Source organism: Salvelinus alpinus, chromosome 16 (assembly GCF_045679555.1).
Source record: "Salvelinus alpinus chromosome 16, SLU_Salpinus.1, whole genome shotgun sequence".
Classification (NCBI taxonomy): Eukaryota; Metazoa; Chordata; class Actinopteri; order Salmoniformes; family Salmonidae; genus Salvelinus; species Salvelinus alpinus.
In genome coordinates this window covers 57111564-57128242 of record NC_092101.1, presented here as the reverse complement: position 1 = coordinate 57128242, position 16679 = coordinate 57111564, and the positions used below count along the sequence as shown (strand labels likewise).

General features: G+C 46.1%; 1 protein-coding gene across 2 annotated transcripts in view; it reads left to right on the top strand.

Moving 5' to 3' along the window:
* The window catches only part of chd1l (chromodomain helicase DNA binding protein 1-like), a 90496-nt gene that overhangs the window by 69296 nt on the left and 4521 nt on the right, over positions 1 to 16679 (top strand). For both annotated transcript variants that reach the window (XM_071346673.1, XM_071346674.1), the window contains 7 exons: positions 3282 to 3418; positions 4084 to 4235; positions 4453 to 4649; positions 4778 to 4876; positions 6289 to 6359; positions 8691 to 8805; positions 9444 to 9552. In XM_071346673.1, the coding sequence (XP_071202774.1) occupies positions 3282 to 3418; positions 4084 to 4235; positions 4453 to 4649; positions 4778 to 4876; positions 6289 to 6359; positions 8691 to 8805; positions 9444 to 9552 (880 nt within the window). The remainder of the gene's footprint in view (positions 1 to 3281; positions 3419 to 4083; positions 4236 to 4452; positions 4650 to 4777; positions 4877 to 6288; positions 6360 to 8690; positions 8806 to 9443; positions 9553 to 16679) is intronic.

Sequence of the window (16679 nt, the reverse complement as noted above, 5' to 3'; positions counted from 1 at the left end):
GATTTGGGCCAGTAACTAGCAGGTGTTCTAGTGGTTAGAATGTTGGACCAGTAACCAGCAGGTAGCCTAGTGGTTAGATTTGGACCAGTAACCAGCAGGTAGCCTAGTGGTTAGAGTGGTGGGCCAGTAACCAGCAGGTAGCCTAGTGGTTAGAGTGTTGGGCCAGTAACCAGCAGGTAGCCTAGTGGTTAGAACATTGGGCCAGTAACTAGCAGGTATTCTAGTGGTTAGAATGTTGGACTAGTAACCAGCAGGTAGCCTAGTGGTTAGATTTGGACCAGTAACCAGCAGGTAGCCTAGTGGTTAGAACGTTGGGCCAGTAACCAGCAGGTAGCCTAGTGGTTAGAGTGTTGGGTCAGTAACTAGCAGGTAGCCTAATGGTTAGATTTGAACCAGTAACCAGCAAGTAGCCTAGTGGTTAGAACGTTGGGCCAGTAACCAGCAGGTAGCCTAGTGGTTAGAACGTTGGGCCAGTAACCAGCAGGTAGCCTAGTGGTTAGAGTGTTGGGTCAGTAACCAGCAGGTAGCCTAGTGGTTAGAGTGTTGGGCCAGTAACCAGCAGGTAGCCTAGTGGTTAGAGTGTTGGGCCAGTAACCAGCAGGTAGCCTAGTGGTTAGAACATTGGGCCAGTAACCAGCAGGTAGCCTAGTGGTTGGAGTGTTGGGCCAGTAACCAGCAGGTAGCCTAGTGGTTAGAGTGTTGGGCCAGTAACCAGCAGGTAGCCTAGTGGTTAGAGTGTTGGGCCAGTAACCAGCAGGTAGCCTAGTGGTTAGAGTGTTGGGCCAGTAACCAGCAGGTAGCCTAATGGTTAGAACATTGGACCAGTAACCAGCAGGTAGCCTAGTGGTTAGAGTTGGACCAGTAACTAGCAGGTAACCAGCATGTAGCCTAGTGGTTAGAGCGTTGTGCCAGTAACCAGCAGGTAGCCTAGTGGTTAGATTTGGGCCAGTAACCAGCAGGTAGCCTAGTGGTTAGAGCGTTGGGTCCAGTAACCAGCAGGTAGCCTAGTGGTTAGAATGTTGGACTAGTAACCAGCAGGTAGCCTAGTGGTTAGAGTGTTGGGTCAGTAACTAGCAGGTAGCCTAATGGTTAGATTTGGACCAGTAACCAGCAGGTAGCCTAGTGGTTAGTGTTGGGTCAGTAACTAGCAGGTAGCCTAATGGTTAGATTTGGACCAGTAACCAGCAGGTAGCCTAGTGGTCAGAACGTTGGGCCAGTAACCAGCAGGTAGCCTAGTGGTTAGATTTGGACCAGTAACCAGCAGGTAGCCTAGTGGTTAGATTTGGACCAGTAACCAGCAGGTAGCCTAGTGGTTAGATTTGGACCAGTAACCAGCAGGTAGCCTAGTGGTTAGAGTGTTGGGCCAGTAACCAGCAGGTATTCTAGTGGATAGAATATTGGACCAGTAACCAGCAGGTAGCCTAGTGGTTAGATTTGGACCAGTAACCAGCAGGTAGCCTAGTGGTTAGAGTTTGGACCAGTAACCAGCAGGTAGCCTAGTGGTTAGAGTGTTGGGCCAGTAACCAGCAGGTAGCCTAGTGGTTAGAGTGTTGGGCCAGTAACCAGCAGGTAGCCTAGTGGTTAGAACGTTGGGCCAGTAACAAGCAGGTAGCTTAGTGGTTAGGGAGTTGGGCCAGTAACCAGCAGGTAGCCTAGTGGTTAGAGTGTTGGGCCAGTAACCAGCAGGTATTCTAGTGGATAGAATGTTGGACCAGTAACCAGCAGGTAGCCTAGTGGTTAGATTTGGACCAGTAACCAGCAGGTAGCCTAGTGGTTAGATTTGGACCAGTAACCAGCAGGTAGCCTAGTGGTTAGATTTGGACCAGTAACCAGCAGGTAGCCTAGTGGTTAGATTTGGACCAGTAACCAGCAGGTAGCCTAGTGGTTAGATTTGGACCAGTAACCAGCAGGTAGCCTAGTGGTTAGATTTGGACCAGTAACCAGCAGGTAGCCTAGTGGTTAAATTTGGACCAGTAACCAGCAGGTAGCCTAGTGGTTAGATTTGGACCAGTAACCAGCAGGTAGCCTAGTGGTTAGAGCGTTGGACCAGTAACCAGCAGGTAGCCTAGTGGTTAGATTTGGACCAGTAACCAGCAGGTAGCCTAGTGGTTAGAGCGTTGGACCAGTAACCAGCAGGTAGCCTAGTGGTTAGAGCGTTGGACCAGTAACCAGCAGGTAGCCTAGTGGTTAGAGTGGTGGGCCAGTAACCAGCAGGTAGCCTAGTGGTTAGAGTGGTGGGCCAGTAACCAGCAGGTAGCCTAGTGGTTAGAGTGTTGGACCAGTAACCAGCAGGTAGCCTAGTGGTTAGATTTGGACCAGTAACCAGCAGGTAGCCTAGTGGTTAGATTTGGACCAGTAACCAGCAGGTAGCGTAGAGGTTAGAACGTTGGGCCAGTAACCAGCAGGTAGCCTAGTGGTTAGAGTGTTGGACCAGTAACCAGCAGGTAGCCTAGTGGTTAGATTTGGACCAGTAACCAGCAGGTAGCCTAGTGGTTAGATTTGGACCAGTAACCAGCAGGTAGCGTAGAGGTTAGAACGTTGGGCCAGTAACCAGCAGGTAGCGTAGAGGTTAGAACGTTGGGCCAGTAACCAGCAGGTAGCCTAGTGGTTAGAGTGTTGGACCAGTAACCAGCAGGTAGCCTAGTGGTTAGATTTGGACCAGTAACCAGCAGGTAGCCTAGTGGTTAGATTTGGACCAGTAACCAGCAGGTAGCCTAGTGGTTAGATTTGGACCAGTAACCAGCAGGTAGCCTAGTGGTTAGATTTGGACCAGTAACCAGCAGGTAGCCTAGTGGTTAGATTTGGACCAGTAACCAGCAGGTAGCGTAGAGGTTAGAACGTTGGGCCAGTAACCGAAAGGTTTTTGGTTCGAATACCCGAGCCAACAAGGTGAAACGTCTATAAATGTACTCTTGAGCAAAGCACTTAATCCTAATTTGCTCCAGAGTCGCTGTATTACTTATGGCTGAGCCTCTACAACAACACATTACACTCAATCTTTTGTATATGACAATAACACATCTTTATATAATAATGTTTTCCCCTCTACCTGTCTCTGTCCCCGTCTCTCTGTCCCCGTCTCTCTGTCCCCGTCTCTCTGTCCCCGTCTCTCTGTCCCCGTCTCTCTCTCCCCGTCTCTCTGTCCCCGTCTCTCTGTCCCCATCTCTCTGTCCCCGTCTCTCTGTCCACGTCTCTCTGTCCACGTCTCTCTGTCCCTGTCTCTCTCCCTGTCTGTCCCCATCTCTCTGTCCCCGTCTCTCTCCCTGTCTGTCCCTGTCCAGACCACATGTACTACTTTGAAGGGAGGGACTACTCTCGGGAGGTGAGCTCTGAGGACCAGAGGACCTTCAGTCTTCTCCTGGAGGGAGAGGCAGGAGGAGGAGGAGGAGAGAGACGGGCGACACGACACAACGATGAAGTAAGACTCTGTTCCTGTCTCCTCACCTCTGCTCTACTAGACTAGTGGGATGGTGACTAACATCATTACTCACAAACACGACATCTTTATTCTACACCTTTCACTAGTAGCACAGACAGACAGACAGACAGACAGACAGACAGACAGGGTATGTTGTTGGATTGTAATGTCAGACAGACAGACAGACAGGGTATGTTGTTGGATTGTAATGACAGACAGACAGACAGACAGACAGACAGACAGACACAGAGGGTATGTTGTTGGATTGTAATGTCAGACAGACAGACACAGAGAGTATGTTGTTGGATTGTAATGTCAGACAGACAGGGTATGTTGTTGGATTGTAATGTCAGACAGACAGACACGGAGGGTATGTTGTTGGATTGTCATGTCAGACAGACAGACAGAGGGTATGATGTTGTAATTGAGCAGACTATGCATTGTCAACTGTCTGTGATTGGCTAAGCCATGTAATGTATACTGTCTGTCTGTTGGCTCAAGTTATAGTATGGCTGTCTTCCAAATGGCACCTTACTCCTTATATAGTGCACTACTTTTCAACAGAGTCCTATGGGCCCTGGTCTAAAGTAGTGCACTATATAGGGAATAGAGTGTAATTTGGGGGACAACCTATGTCTCTTGGCTGATGTTCAGTGGCCCCTCAGGTGTGTCTGTCCGGGCCCCTGGGGGCCCCCATGAGGAAGAGGAAGGCCTTGACTGAGACTGACCTGAAAGAGAGGGAGGAGGCTGCAGCTAAGAGGGGGAGACTACAGGAGGACAAGAGGAGGAGACTACAGGAGAACAAACACAGGAAGAAGTAAGTCATTTTCACTAGAAACCAAACAGCAGAAAACTGACTGAAACAGGGAGGGATTAACTAACATTTTCCAATAAGAAAACTTGTTTCTGTTACAAAATATTTTGCTATGGTTTGCAACGGTGTGCATTAATGAATATCACCCTGATCGTGGGATAGACATCCCTCTACCTGCGACATACTCTAGTTCTGGTATAATGAGGCGTCTGTGTTGCAGGATGGCATGGTGGGAGTCCAGTGGGTACAGATCCCTGTGTTTACCCTCTGTGGAGAGCGAGGAGGAGGAGGAGGAGGAGGCTGATGACCTCAGCGTGACCTCTACAGATTCAGAACACTCTGCTATTAATTACGTGTTGGGTGATGTCACACACCCCTACGCCAACCAGGAAGACGCCATCATAGTGCACTGCGTTGGTATGGAATCATTCTGATTTAAAATTCATTTGGGTTATTACATTGCTTACAGCAAAGAAAGAGAGCGCATACAAACATGAAAACATTGTATTGGAAACTGTCTGTGTTTATGCCCTGGCATCTTGTAGATGACTCCGGCCGGTGGGGTAGAGGTGGTCTCTTCACAGCATTGGAGAATAGGTCAGATGAACCACGTAAACAATATGAACTGGCTGGAAAGATGAAAGGTGAGCTCACATCATCTGGGGTCACAAACCCATTTTCCATAAATAATATTAACGCTCTAGAACTGATGAGGCAAACGCACTGGAAAAGCATTTAAATGGACACTGGAGCGCGTTAGATACATTTTCTCAGAAGAGGTGGTTTTAACTCCATTCCAATATCGACTTTGCTTATGAAAAACCGTATCAAGGTAAGGGGTTTTTACGCATGCTCAGTTGTTGTGTCTCAAGTGCTGCTTTGGAACTCCCTCGTGTACTTCTGTTATCGGGGAAAAGTCCACAATGAAACTGACATTAATGTGGAGAATGATACGTTTGCATCCTGTTCGCCATCAAATATCTTTTTCTATGCTATTGTGGGCTAATGTAGCCCCCATTTGATTCAATAAATATTTTGTCGGGACTTAACATTAATCTGAGGACTGTTATTTATCTAATTAACTAAATATGTTTAATTGTTACCCGATTAAATACATCATGTAACAATTAACTCATTAGGATCTGGGGGCACCACGAGAGTGGTTCTTTAAAGAGTTACCATCTCCCGAATTAATCTCTATCACATCTATAAACAGTCAACTTATTAATCATAACCTTGTATCATATCATCATTCTGAACAGTCATAACCTCCTTGCATCTGCAAAAAACCTGAGCCTTACTTGATTCAGCACTACACAAATTGGTTGAATGATTTATTTACTAGCTAATGAAATGGGAACACAGGATAAACACACACACTCTGCACCGATATTGACTGGAGACATAATACGCTGAAAAGGGGTCCCTAGCGGAATGACGACAACATGGATGCTTGTTAGAGATGGAGAGAGGGGGACAGGGGGACACTTAACATTGCCACATTCAGAAACTACTCACGCCCGCTTTGAGCAAGAAATCATGAATGTATTTATGTGAAATGCCTGGGTTCGCCGGAGATTAGAGGTCGACCGATTAATCGGAATGGCCGATTTCAAGTTTTCATAACAATCGGAAATCGATATTTTTGGACACTGATTTGGCCGATTTTATTTAATAAAAAATAAAAAATGTTACACCTTTATTTAATCTTTATTTAACTAGGCAAGTCAGTTAAGAACAAATTCTTATTTTCAATGACGGCCTAGGAACGGTGGGTTAACTGCCTCGTTCAGGCTCAGAACGACAGATTTTTACCTTGTCAGCTCAGGGATTCAATTCTCATTTTGATGGAAAACCACATTTTGCTTCTTAATTCCCTCAACAACATTCAGGAAAAATGTTCTAGATGTGTCTGTCTACTGGCTCTACAGCAGCCCTGGTTGTAATGTCTAATCTAATGGCCTCCAGTGCCCTAGACCTTAGACCTAGTTGTAACTGTACTACCCGTGCTGTCCTGCCATCACACACCAGTAAATCAGAGTTCTTCCTGTTTCAGACTTGGAGCTGGGATCTGTGTTGTTGTTCCCTGTTGATGATAAACAGTCCAGACTGGATGGCCAAGACCAGGTAAGTGTAGCAGAGATGACGTAGACCTGCCTGTGTCACCCTCGGCCCATGGGAGAATTTCCTCTAGGTCTAATGGGATGACGTAGACCTGCCTGTGTCACCCTCGACCCATGGGAGAATTTCCTCTAGGTCTAATGGGATGACGTAGACCTGCCTGTGTCACCCTCGACCCATGGGAGAATTTCCTCTAGGTCTAATGGGATGACGTAGACCTGCCTGTGTCACCCTCGACCCATGGGAGAATTTCCTCTAGGTCTAATGGGATGACGTAGACCTGCCTGTGTCACCCTCGACCCATGGGAGAATTTCCTCTAGGTCTAATGGTTGATGAGCAGGTGGGTTCAGATCCCACCTGTTACATAAGCACACACACACACACACACACACACACACAGCCCCTCTCAGCACGCAGTACGTGTCTATACCCTAACATCTTCTCAGAGGGGTAAAGCTATAGTGCCTTCTGAAAGGATTCACACCACTTGACTTATTCCACAGTGTGTTACAGCCTGAATATAAAATGGATTCAATTCAGATTGTTTTGTCACTGGCCTAAACACAATACCCCATAATGTCACAATACCCCATAATGACACAATACCTCATAATGTCACAATACCCCATAATGACACAATACCCCATAATGTCACAATACCCCATAATGACACAATACCCCATAATGTCACAATACCCCATAATGACACAATACCCCATAATGTCACAATACCCCATAATGACACAATACCCCATAATGTCACAATACCCCATAATGACACAATACCCCATAATGTCACAATACCCCATAATGTCACAATACCCCATAATGTCACAATACCCCATAATGACACAATACCCCATAATGTCACAATACCCCATAATGACACAATACCCCATAATGTCACAATACCCCATAATGTCACAATACCCCATAATGTCACAATACCCCATAATGTCACAATACCCCATAATGTCACAATACCCCATAATGTCACAATACCCCATAATGTCACAATACCCCATAATGACACAATACCCCATAATGTCACAATACCCCATAATGTAAAAGTGGAATTGTGTTTTTTCACATTTTTACTAATTTAATAAAAAATGTGTAGCTGAAATGTTTTGAGTCAATAAGTATTATTCAACCCCTTTCCACAAGATGTGGAATAAGTCAAAGGGTATGAATACTTCCTGTAGGCACTGTATGTTCCTGTGGGCAGTGTGTATGAATACTTCCTGTAGGCACTATGTTCCTGTGGGCAGTGTGTATGAATACTTCCTGTAGGCACTATGTTCCTGTGGGCAGTGTGTATGAATACTTCCTGTAGGCGCTGTATGTTCCTGTGGGCAGTGTGTATGAATACTTCCTGTAGGCGCTGTATGTTCCTGTGGGCAGTGTGTATGAATACTTCCTGTAGGCGCTGTATGTTCCTGTGGGCATTGTGTATGAATACTTCCTGTAGGCACTGTATGTTCCTGTGGGCAGTGTGTATGAATACTTCCTGTAGGCACTGTATGTTCCTGTGGGCAGTGTGTATGAATACTTCCTGTAGGCACTGTATGTTCCTGTGGGCAGTGTGTATGAATACTTCCTGTAGGCACTGTATGTTCCTGTGGGCAGTGTGTATGAATACTTCCTGTAGGCGCTGTATGTTCCTGTGGGCAGTGTGTATGAATACTTCCTGTAGGCACTGTATGTTCCTGTGGGCAGTGTGTATGAATACTTCCTGTAGGCACTGTATGTTCCTGTGGGCAGTGTGTGCCCAAAGGTAATCGCATGCGTCAGAAAGTCGGGACACTCTCTGCTCTGACAGAATTAAGATACCTGTGTAATTATGATGATGATGTACCTGATTTGTATAATGAGTGATTTGTTCCCTCCCTCCTGTTCTCAGGTTGCCCTGATGCGGTGTGTTCCTACTGTCTGTCTGTCCCCAGGTTGTTCTGATGTGTCTGTCTGTCCCCAGGTTGTTCTGATGTGTCTGTCTGTCCCCAGGTTGTTCTGATGTGTCTATCTGTCCCCAGGTTGTTCTGATGTGTCTGTCTGTCCCCAGGTGGCCCTGATAGTGTCTGTCTGTCCCCAGGTGGCCCTGATAGTGTCTGTCTGTCCCCAGGTGGCCCTGATAGTGTCTGTCTGTCTGTCCCCAGGTGGCCCTGATAGTGTCTGTCTGTCCCCAGGTGGCCCTGATAGTGTCTGTCTGTCCCCAGGTGGCCCTGATAGTGTCTGTCTGTCCCCAGGTGGCCCTGATAGTGTCTGTCTGTCCCCAGGTGGCCCTGATAGTGTCTGTCTGTCCCCAGGTGGCCCTGATAGTGTCTGTCTGTCCCCAGGTGGCCCTGATAGTGTCCCAGCAGAGAGCCAGAGACAACAGCCTGTCAGGGATCCATCTCTCTGCTCTGGAAGAAGGACTCCAGAAAATCTACAGGGTCGCCAAGACTAACAAGGGTAGTCTGTCCTGTCCTGTCCTCTCTGTCCTGTCATGTCCTGTCATGTCCTGTCTGTCCTGTCTGTCTCTGTCCTGTCTGTCTCTGTCCTGTCTGTCCTGTCTGTCCTGCCCTGTCTGTCCTGTCTGTCTCTGTCCTGTCTGTCTCTGTCCTGTCTGTGTCTGTCCTGTCTGTCCTGTCTCTGTCCTGTCTCTGTCCTGTCCTGTCTGTCTCTGTCCTGTCTCTGTCCTGTCTGTCCTGTCTGTCTCTGTCCTGTCTGTCCTGTCTGTCTCTGTCCTGTCTGTCTCTGTCCTGTCTGTCCTGTCCTGTCTCTGTCCTGTCTCTGTCTTTGTCTTTGTCCTTGTGTGTCTTTGTTCTTGTCCTTGTTCTTGTGTGTCTTTGTTCTTGTTCTTGTGTGTCTTTGTTCTTGTTCTTGTGTGTCTTTGTTCTTGTTCTTGTGTGTCTTTGTTCTTGTGTGTCTTGGTCTGTGTGTGTGTGTGTGTGTGCCTCTGTGTGTGTGTTTCTACGTCTGTGTGTGTGTGTAGTTGAAGAGACCATATACTCTGCTGTACACGTCACTGAAGATGCTGATTTGAGTCACTAAAGATTCCATTTCAGTCTCCTTATTTCCCTCTCGTACACCTCTCTCCTCTCCCCCAGCCAGCGTCCACCTCCCCCGTATCGGCCACTCCACCAGAGGTTTTAACTGGTATGGAACAGAGAGACTCATCAGGAAACACCTGGCCTCCAGGGGGGTACACACCTCCATGTATCCTTTCTACTCCTTTACTAACCCTAACACCTCCATGTATCCTTTCTACTCCTTTACTAACCCTAACACCTCCATGTATCCTTTCTACTCCTTTACTAACCCTAACACCTCCATGTATCCTTTCTACTCCTTTACTAACCCTAACACCTCCATGTATCCTTTCTACTCCTTTACTAACCCTAAGACCTCCATGTATCCTTTCTACTCCTTTACTAAACCTAACACCTCCATGTATCCTTTCTACTCCTTTACTAACCCTAACACCTCCATGTATCCTTTCTACTCCTTTACTAACCCTAACACCTCCATGTATACTTTCTACTCCTTTACTAACCCTAACACCTCCATGTATCATTTCTACTCCTTTACTAACCCTAACACTTCCATGTATCCTTTCTACTCCTTTACTAACCCTAACACCTCCATGTATCCTTTCTACTCCTTTACTAACCCTAACACTTCCATGTATCCTTTCTACTCCTTTACTAACGCTAACATCTCCATGTATCCTTTCTACTCCTTTACTAACCCTAACACCTCCATGTATCCTTTCTACTCCTTTACTAACCCTAACACCTCCATGTATCCTTTCTACTCCTTTACTAAACCTAACACCTCCATGTATCCTTTCTACTCCTTTACTAACCCTAACACCTCCATGTATCCTTTCTACTCCTTTACTAACCCTAACACCTCCATGTATCCTTTCTACTCCTTTACTAACCCTAACACCTCCATGTATCCTTTCTACTCCTTTACTAACCCTAACACTTCCATGTATCCTTTCTACTCCTTTACTAACCCTAACACCTCCATGTATCCTTTCTACTCCTTTACTAACCCTAACACTTCCATGTATCCTTTCTACTCCTTTACTAACCCTAACACCTCCATGTATCCTTTCTACTCCTTTACTAACCCTAACACCTCCATGTATCCTTTCTACTCCTTTACTAACCCTAACACCTCCATGTATCCTTTCTACTCCTTTACTAAACCTAACACCTCCATGTATCCTTTCTACTCCTTTACTAACCCTAACACCTCCATGTATCCTTTCTACTCCTTTACTAACCCTAACACCTCCATGTATCCTTTCTACTCCTTTACTAACCCTAACATCTCCATGTATCCTTTCTACTCCTTTACTAACCCTAACACCTCCATGTATCCTTTCTACTCCTTTACTAACCCTAACACACTTCCATGTATCCTTTCTACTCCTTTACTAACCCTAACACACCCAGTGTATCCTTTCTACTCCTTTACTAACCCTAACATCTCCATGTATCCTTTCTACTCCTTTACTAACCCTAACACCTCCATGTATCCTTTCTACTCCTTTACTAACCCTAACACCTCCATGTATCCTTTCTACTCCTTTACTAACCCTAACACCTCCATGTATCCTTTCTACTCCTTTACTAACCCTAACACTTCCATGTATCCTTTCTACTCCTTTACTAACCCTAACATCTCCCTTGGTAAACAGTTGTGTACTCTATTTGTTTATTTAACCTTTATTTAACCAAATAGCTTGCTGGCTAACGTTAGCTGCCTAACTAAGTAGCATGCTGTAACCAGCTAGCTGGCTAAGTATGTCTGCAGCTAGTTAGCTAGTCATGTTCTATGCTGTCTGATGGATATTATTATTTGTTTTAAACTAGGCAAGTCAGTTAAGAACAAATTGTTATTTACAAACGGCCTCCTGCGGGGACGGGGGCCTGGGATTAAAAATAAGTAAAATAAAAATATTGGACAAAACACACATCACGACAAGAGAGACAGCACTACATGAAGAGAGACCTAAGACGACATAACAAGGCAGCAACACATGACAACACAGCATGGTAGCAACACATGACAACACAGCATGGTAGCAACACAACATAACAACAACATGGTAGCAACACAACATAACAACATGGTAGCAGCACAACATGGTACAAACATTATTGGTCACAGACAACAGCACAAAGGGCAAGAAGGTAGAGACAACAATACATCACACAAAGCAGCCACAACTGTCAGTAAGAGTGTCCATGATTGAGTCTTTGAATGAAGAGATTGACATAAAACTGCCCAGTTTGAGTGTTTGTTGCAGCTCGTTCCAGTCGCTAGCTGCAGTGAACTGAAAAGACGAGCGACCCAGGGATGTGTGTCTTTTGGGGACCTTTTAACAGAATGTGACTGGCAGAACGGATGTTGTATGTGGAGGATGAGGCCTGCAGTAGATATCTCAGATAGGGGGGAGTGAGGCCTAAGACGGTTTTATAAATAAGCATCAACCAGTGGGTCTTGCGACGGGTATACAGAGATGACCAGTTTACAGAGGAGTATAGAGTGCAGTGATGTGTCCTATAAGGAGCATTGGTGGCAAATCTTATGGCCAATTGGTAATGAACATCTAGCCGCTTGAGAGCACCCTTACCTGCCGATCTATAAATTACGTCTCCGTAATCTAGCATGGGTAGGATGGTCATCTGAATCAGGGTTATTTTGGCAGCTGGGGTGAAAGAGGAGCGATTACGATAGAGGAAACCAAGTCTAGATTTAACTTTAGCCTGCAGCTTTGATATGTGCTGAGAGAAGGACAGTGTACAGTCCAGCCATACTCCCAAGTACTTGTATGAGGTGACTACCTCAAGCTCTAAACCCTCAGAGGTAGTAATCACACCGGTGGGGAGAGGGGCATTCTTCTTACCAAACCACATGACCTTTGTTTTGGAGGTGTTCAGAACAAGGTTAAGGGTAGAGAAAGCTTGTTGGACACTAAGAAAGCTTTGTTGTAGAGCATTTAACATAAAATCCGGGGAGGGCCAGCTGAGTATAAGACTGTATCATCTGCATATAAATGGATGAGAGAGCTTCGGTACCGAGTCAGTGTGGAGGCTATATACAGGGGGACCGGTACCGAGTCAGTGTAGAGGTTATATACAGGGGGACCGGTACCGAGTCAGTGTGGCTCACATCAACAGCATCCTCCCAGACACCCTAGACCACATATGTCAGAGTCAAGGCCCGCGGGCCACATCCGGCCCGCGAGAAGGTTTTTTACGGCCCCTGGGATGATCTTGATTTATTATTAGAACCGGCCCGCAGACCGCAGCAAGCCGGCAGCCCGCAGATCTTTTACACGCACCAATACTACATTTCCCACAATGCAACGGTGACGCACCGAGCAGTAGGCTGCTTCATTTCAATATTTATTGGCACAGCAGTCGTCAGCATCACAGTAAAATTAACTTTCAGATACCCATCAAAAATGGCAAAACGGAAGGTGGACACTGAGAACCGGGGGTTTCAAACAAGGTGGGAGTCGGAGTATATGTTCACGGAGGTAGCTGGAAAACCTGTGTGTCTTCTGTGTGGAGAAAGTGTGGCGGTACTGAAAGAGTATAATCTGAGACGAAATTATGAAACGAAACACGCGGACAAAAACAAGAATATGGACATGGAACAAAGGCTACAAAAGGCAGAGGAATTAAAACGAGGCCTCAAATCTCGACAGGCTCTGTTCAAAAAAGCCAAATCACAAGGCCAGGCTGCTGTCAAGGCCAGTTTTATTTTGGCAGAAGAGATCGCTAAATCAGCCCGGCCATTTACGGAGGGGGATTTCATCAAAAACTGCATGATTAAAGTTTGTGACGAAGTTTGCCCAGAAAAAAGGCAACTCTTTTTAAATGTGAGTCTGAGCAGAAACACCATTGCCGAGAGAGTAGACCAGTTGTCCATCAATCTAAAAGAGCAGCTTGTGAAAAAGGGAAAAGATTTCATTGCATATTCCTTGGCTGTGGATGAGAGCACCGACATTTCTGACATTGCCCAGTTGTCAATTTTCATCCGCGGAGTGGACTCCAGCCTAAGCGTGACAGAGGAGTTTTTGGCTTTACGTCCTATGCATGGCACAACTACGGGGCATGATTTGTATGAAGAGGTGTCAAGATGTGTAAATGAGATGGAGCTGCCTTGGGAAAAACTCGTGGGTTTGACAACCGACGGAGCACCTGCGATGTGTGGACACAGGAGCGGACTGGTGGCGAAGATACGGGAAAAGATGCAAGAGGAAAACGCGACAGGTGAGCTGACAGCTTATCATTGTATCATACACCAGGAAGCGTTGTGCGGTAAAGCCTTGAAAATGGAGCATGTAATGAGCATCATCACGCGCACAGTTAACTTTATCAGAGCCAAAGGTTTGAATCACCGCCAGTTCAAGGCATTTCTGACGGAGTTAGAAACGGAGCATGGTGATTTGCCTTATCACACAGAGGTGCGATGGCTAAGCCAGGGAAAGGTGCTTCAAAGATGTTTCGAGCTTCGTGAGGAGATTTGTCTGTTCTTGGACAGCAAAGGGAAAGACACAACACAACTCCGAGACGAAATGTTTCTGTGTGAAATGGCTTTTCTGTGTGACATTACGAGTCATCTGAATGCAATGAACTTGCAGCTGCAGGGTCGGGATCATGTCATCTCTGATATGTACAGTACAGTGAAGGCATTTAAAACCAAACTGACTCTGTGGGAGACGCAGATGCGGAAAGAAAATTTGAGCCACTTTCCCAGCTGCCAGACCATGAAAGAGAAGCTCTCTACCAGTGCGTTCCCGAGCGCACAGTTGGCTGATAAAATAGGTATGCTTGCCGCTGACTTTCGACGCCGATTTGCTGACTTTGAAGCACAAAAAAGCAGGTTGGAACTGCTCGGTAACCCATTTGCTGTTGACGTGGAAAGCTCACCACCAAACCTCCAAATGGAGTTGATTGACCTCCAATGCAATGATGCACTGAGGGCAAAATATGCGGCAGTGGGTGCTGCGGAGTTCGCCCGTTTCCTCCCCGACACAATGCCCCAGCTGCGCATCCAGGCTGCTCAAACGTTGTCTATGTTTGGCAGCACATACCTGTGTGAACAACTGTTTTCTTTGATGAACCTGAACAAAACATCACACAGAAGTCGACTTACTGCTGAACACCTCCACTCAATTCTGAGGATTTCCTCAGCTCAGAGCCTTACCCCGAACATTGATGAACTTGTGGAAAAGATGGGACACCACCAAGTATCACCCTCAACCTCAAACAAGTGAACATTACTGTGCAATCACATATTTAGAGTTTTTACTCAGTTCAAGTTTAAAAGTTAAAGTTTAATATTTGTTTTCACTGCATGTTACTTCTCCTTAAACAAAGTGTTGTTTTTGATTAATAGATTTTTGCACTTTATTTTATTGTATTTCAATCCAATTATATTTTAAAAATATTTCAGTTGAGTGGATGATAGAAAATTGCTATTATTGTTTTTTTCTTTGAAGTAAATTTAGCCCACTTTTGCTAAAATAGAAAATATAGGCTACTGATGGTGCCTTGAATACCGGTTTCTTTCATTTAATGTTCATGTTATGGGGATTTTTATATAAAGGAAATTTGTCTTTTGTGTCTGTTGAAAATTAAAGATTACTGACAGAGCCATAAGAAAATATTGCTTTATTTATCTGATCATATTGGAATATATTTGTTAGGTTTTCAGTAGGTTCAATTAGGTTCACTAGACTATATGCGTCATTTAAAAATTTTTCAATGAACATTCGAACAGTCCGGCCCTCGGCTTGTAGCTAAATTTTTTATTTGGCCCTCCGTCCATTTGACTTTGACACCCCTGCCCTAGACCCACTCCAATTCGCATACCGCCCCCAACAGATCCACAGATGACGCAATCTCAATCGCACTCCACACCGCCCTTTCTCACCTGGACAAAAGGAACACCTATGTGAGAATGCTGTTCATTGACTACAGCTCAGCGTTCAACACCATAGTGCCCACAAAGCTCATCACTAAGCTAAGGACCCTGGGACTAAACACCTCCCTCTGCAACTGTATCCTGGACTTCCTGACGGGCCGCCCCAGGTGGTAAGAGTAGGCAACAACACGTCTGACACGCTGTTCCTTAACACTGGTGCCCCTCAAGGGTGTGTACTTAGTCCCCTCCTGTACTCCCTATTCACCCACGACTGCGTGGCCAAACATGACTCCAACACCATCATTAAGTTTTCTGATGACACAACAGTGGTAGGCCTGATCACCGACAACGATGAGACGGCCTATAGGGAGGTCAGAGAACTGGCAGTGTGGTGCCAGGACAATAACCTCTCCCTCAATGGGAGCAAGACAAAGGAGCTGATCGTGGACTACAGGAAAAGGCGGGCCAAACAGGCCACCATTATCATCGACTGGACTGTAGTGGAGCAGGTCGAGAGTTTCAAGTTCCTTGGTGTCCACATCACCAACGAACTATCATGGTCCAAACATAGCAAAACAGTCTTGAAAAGGGCACGACAAAACATTTTTCCCCTCAGGAGACTGAAAAGATTTGGCATGGGTCCCCAGATCCTCAAAAGGTTCTACAGCTGCACCATCGAGAACATCCTGACCGGTTGCATCACCGCCTGGTATGGTAACTGCTCGGCATCTGACCGTAAGGCGCTACAGAGGGTCGTGCGAACTGCCCAGTACATCACTGGGGCCAAGCTTCCTGCCATCCAGGACTTATATAATAGGCGGTGTCAGAGGAAAGCCCTTAAAATTGTCAGAGACTCCAGTCACCCAAGTTATAGACTGTTTTCTCTGCTACCGCACGGCAAGCGGTACCGGTGCGCCAAGTCTAGGACCAAAAGGCTCCTCAACAGCTTCTACCCCCAAGCCATTGGACTGCTGAACAATTCATAAAAATCGCCACCGGACAATTTACATTGACCCCCCCCTCTTGTACGCTGCTGCTACTCGCTGTTTGTTTGTTATCTATGCATAGTCACTTCGCCCCCACCTACATGTACAGATTACCTCAACTAGCCTGTACCCCCGCACATTGACTCTGTACCGGTACCCCATGTATATAGCCTTCACACTGACTCTGTACCGTAATACCCTGTATATAGTCTCCACACTGACTCGGTACCGGTGCCCCCCTGTATATAGCCTCCACATTGACTCTGTACCGGTACCCCATGTATATAGCCTTCACACTGACTCTGTACCGTAATACCCTGTATATAGCCTCCACACTGACTCGGTACCGGTGCCCCCTGTATATAACCTCGTTATGTTATTCTTATTGTGTTACTTTTTATT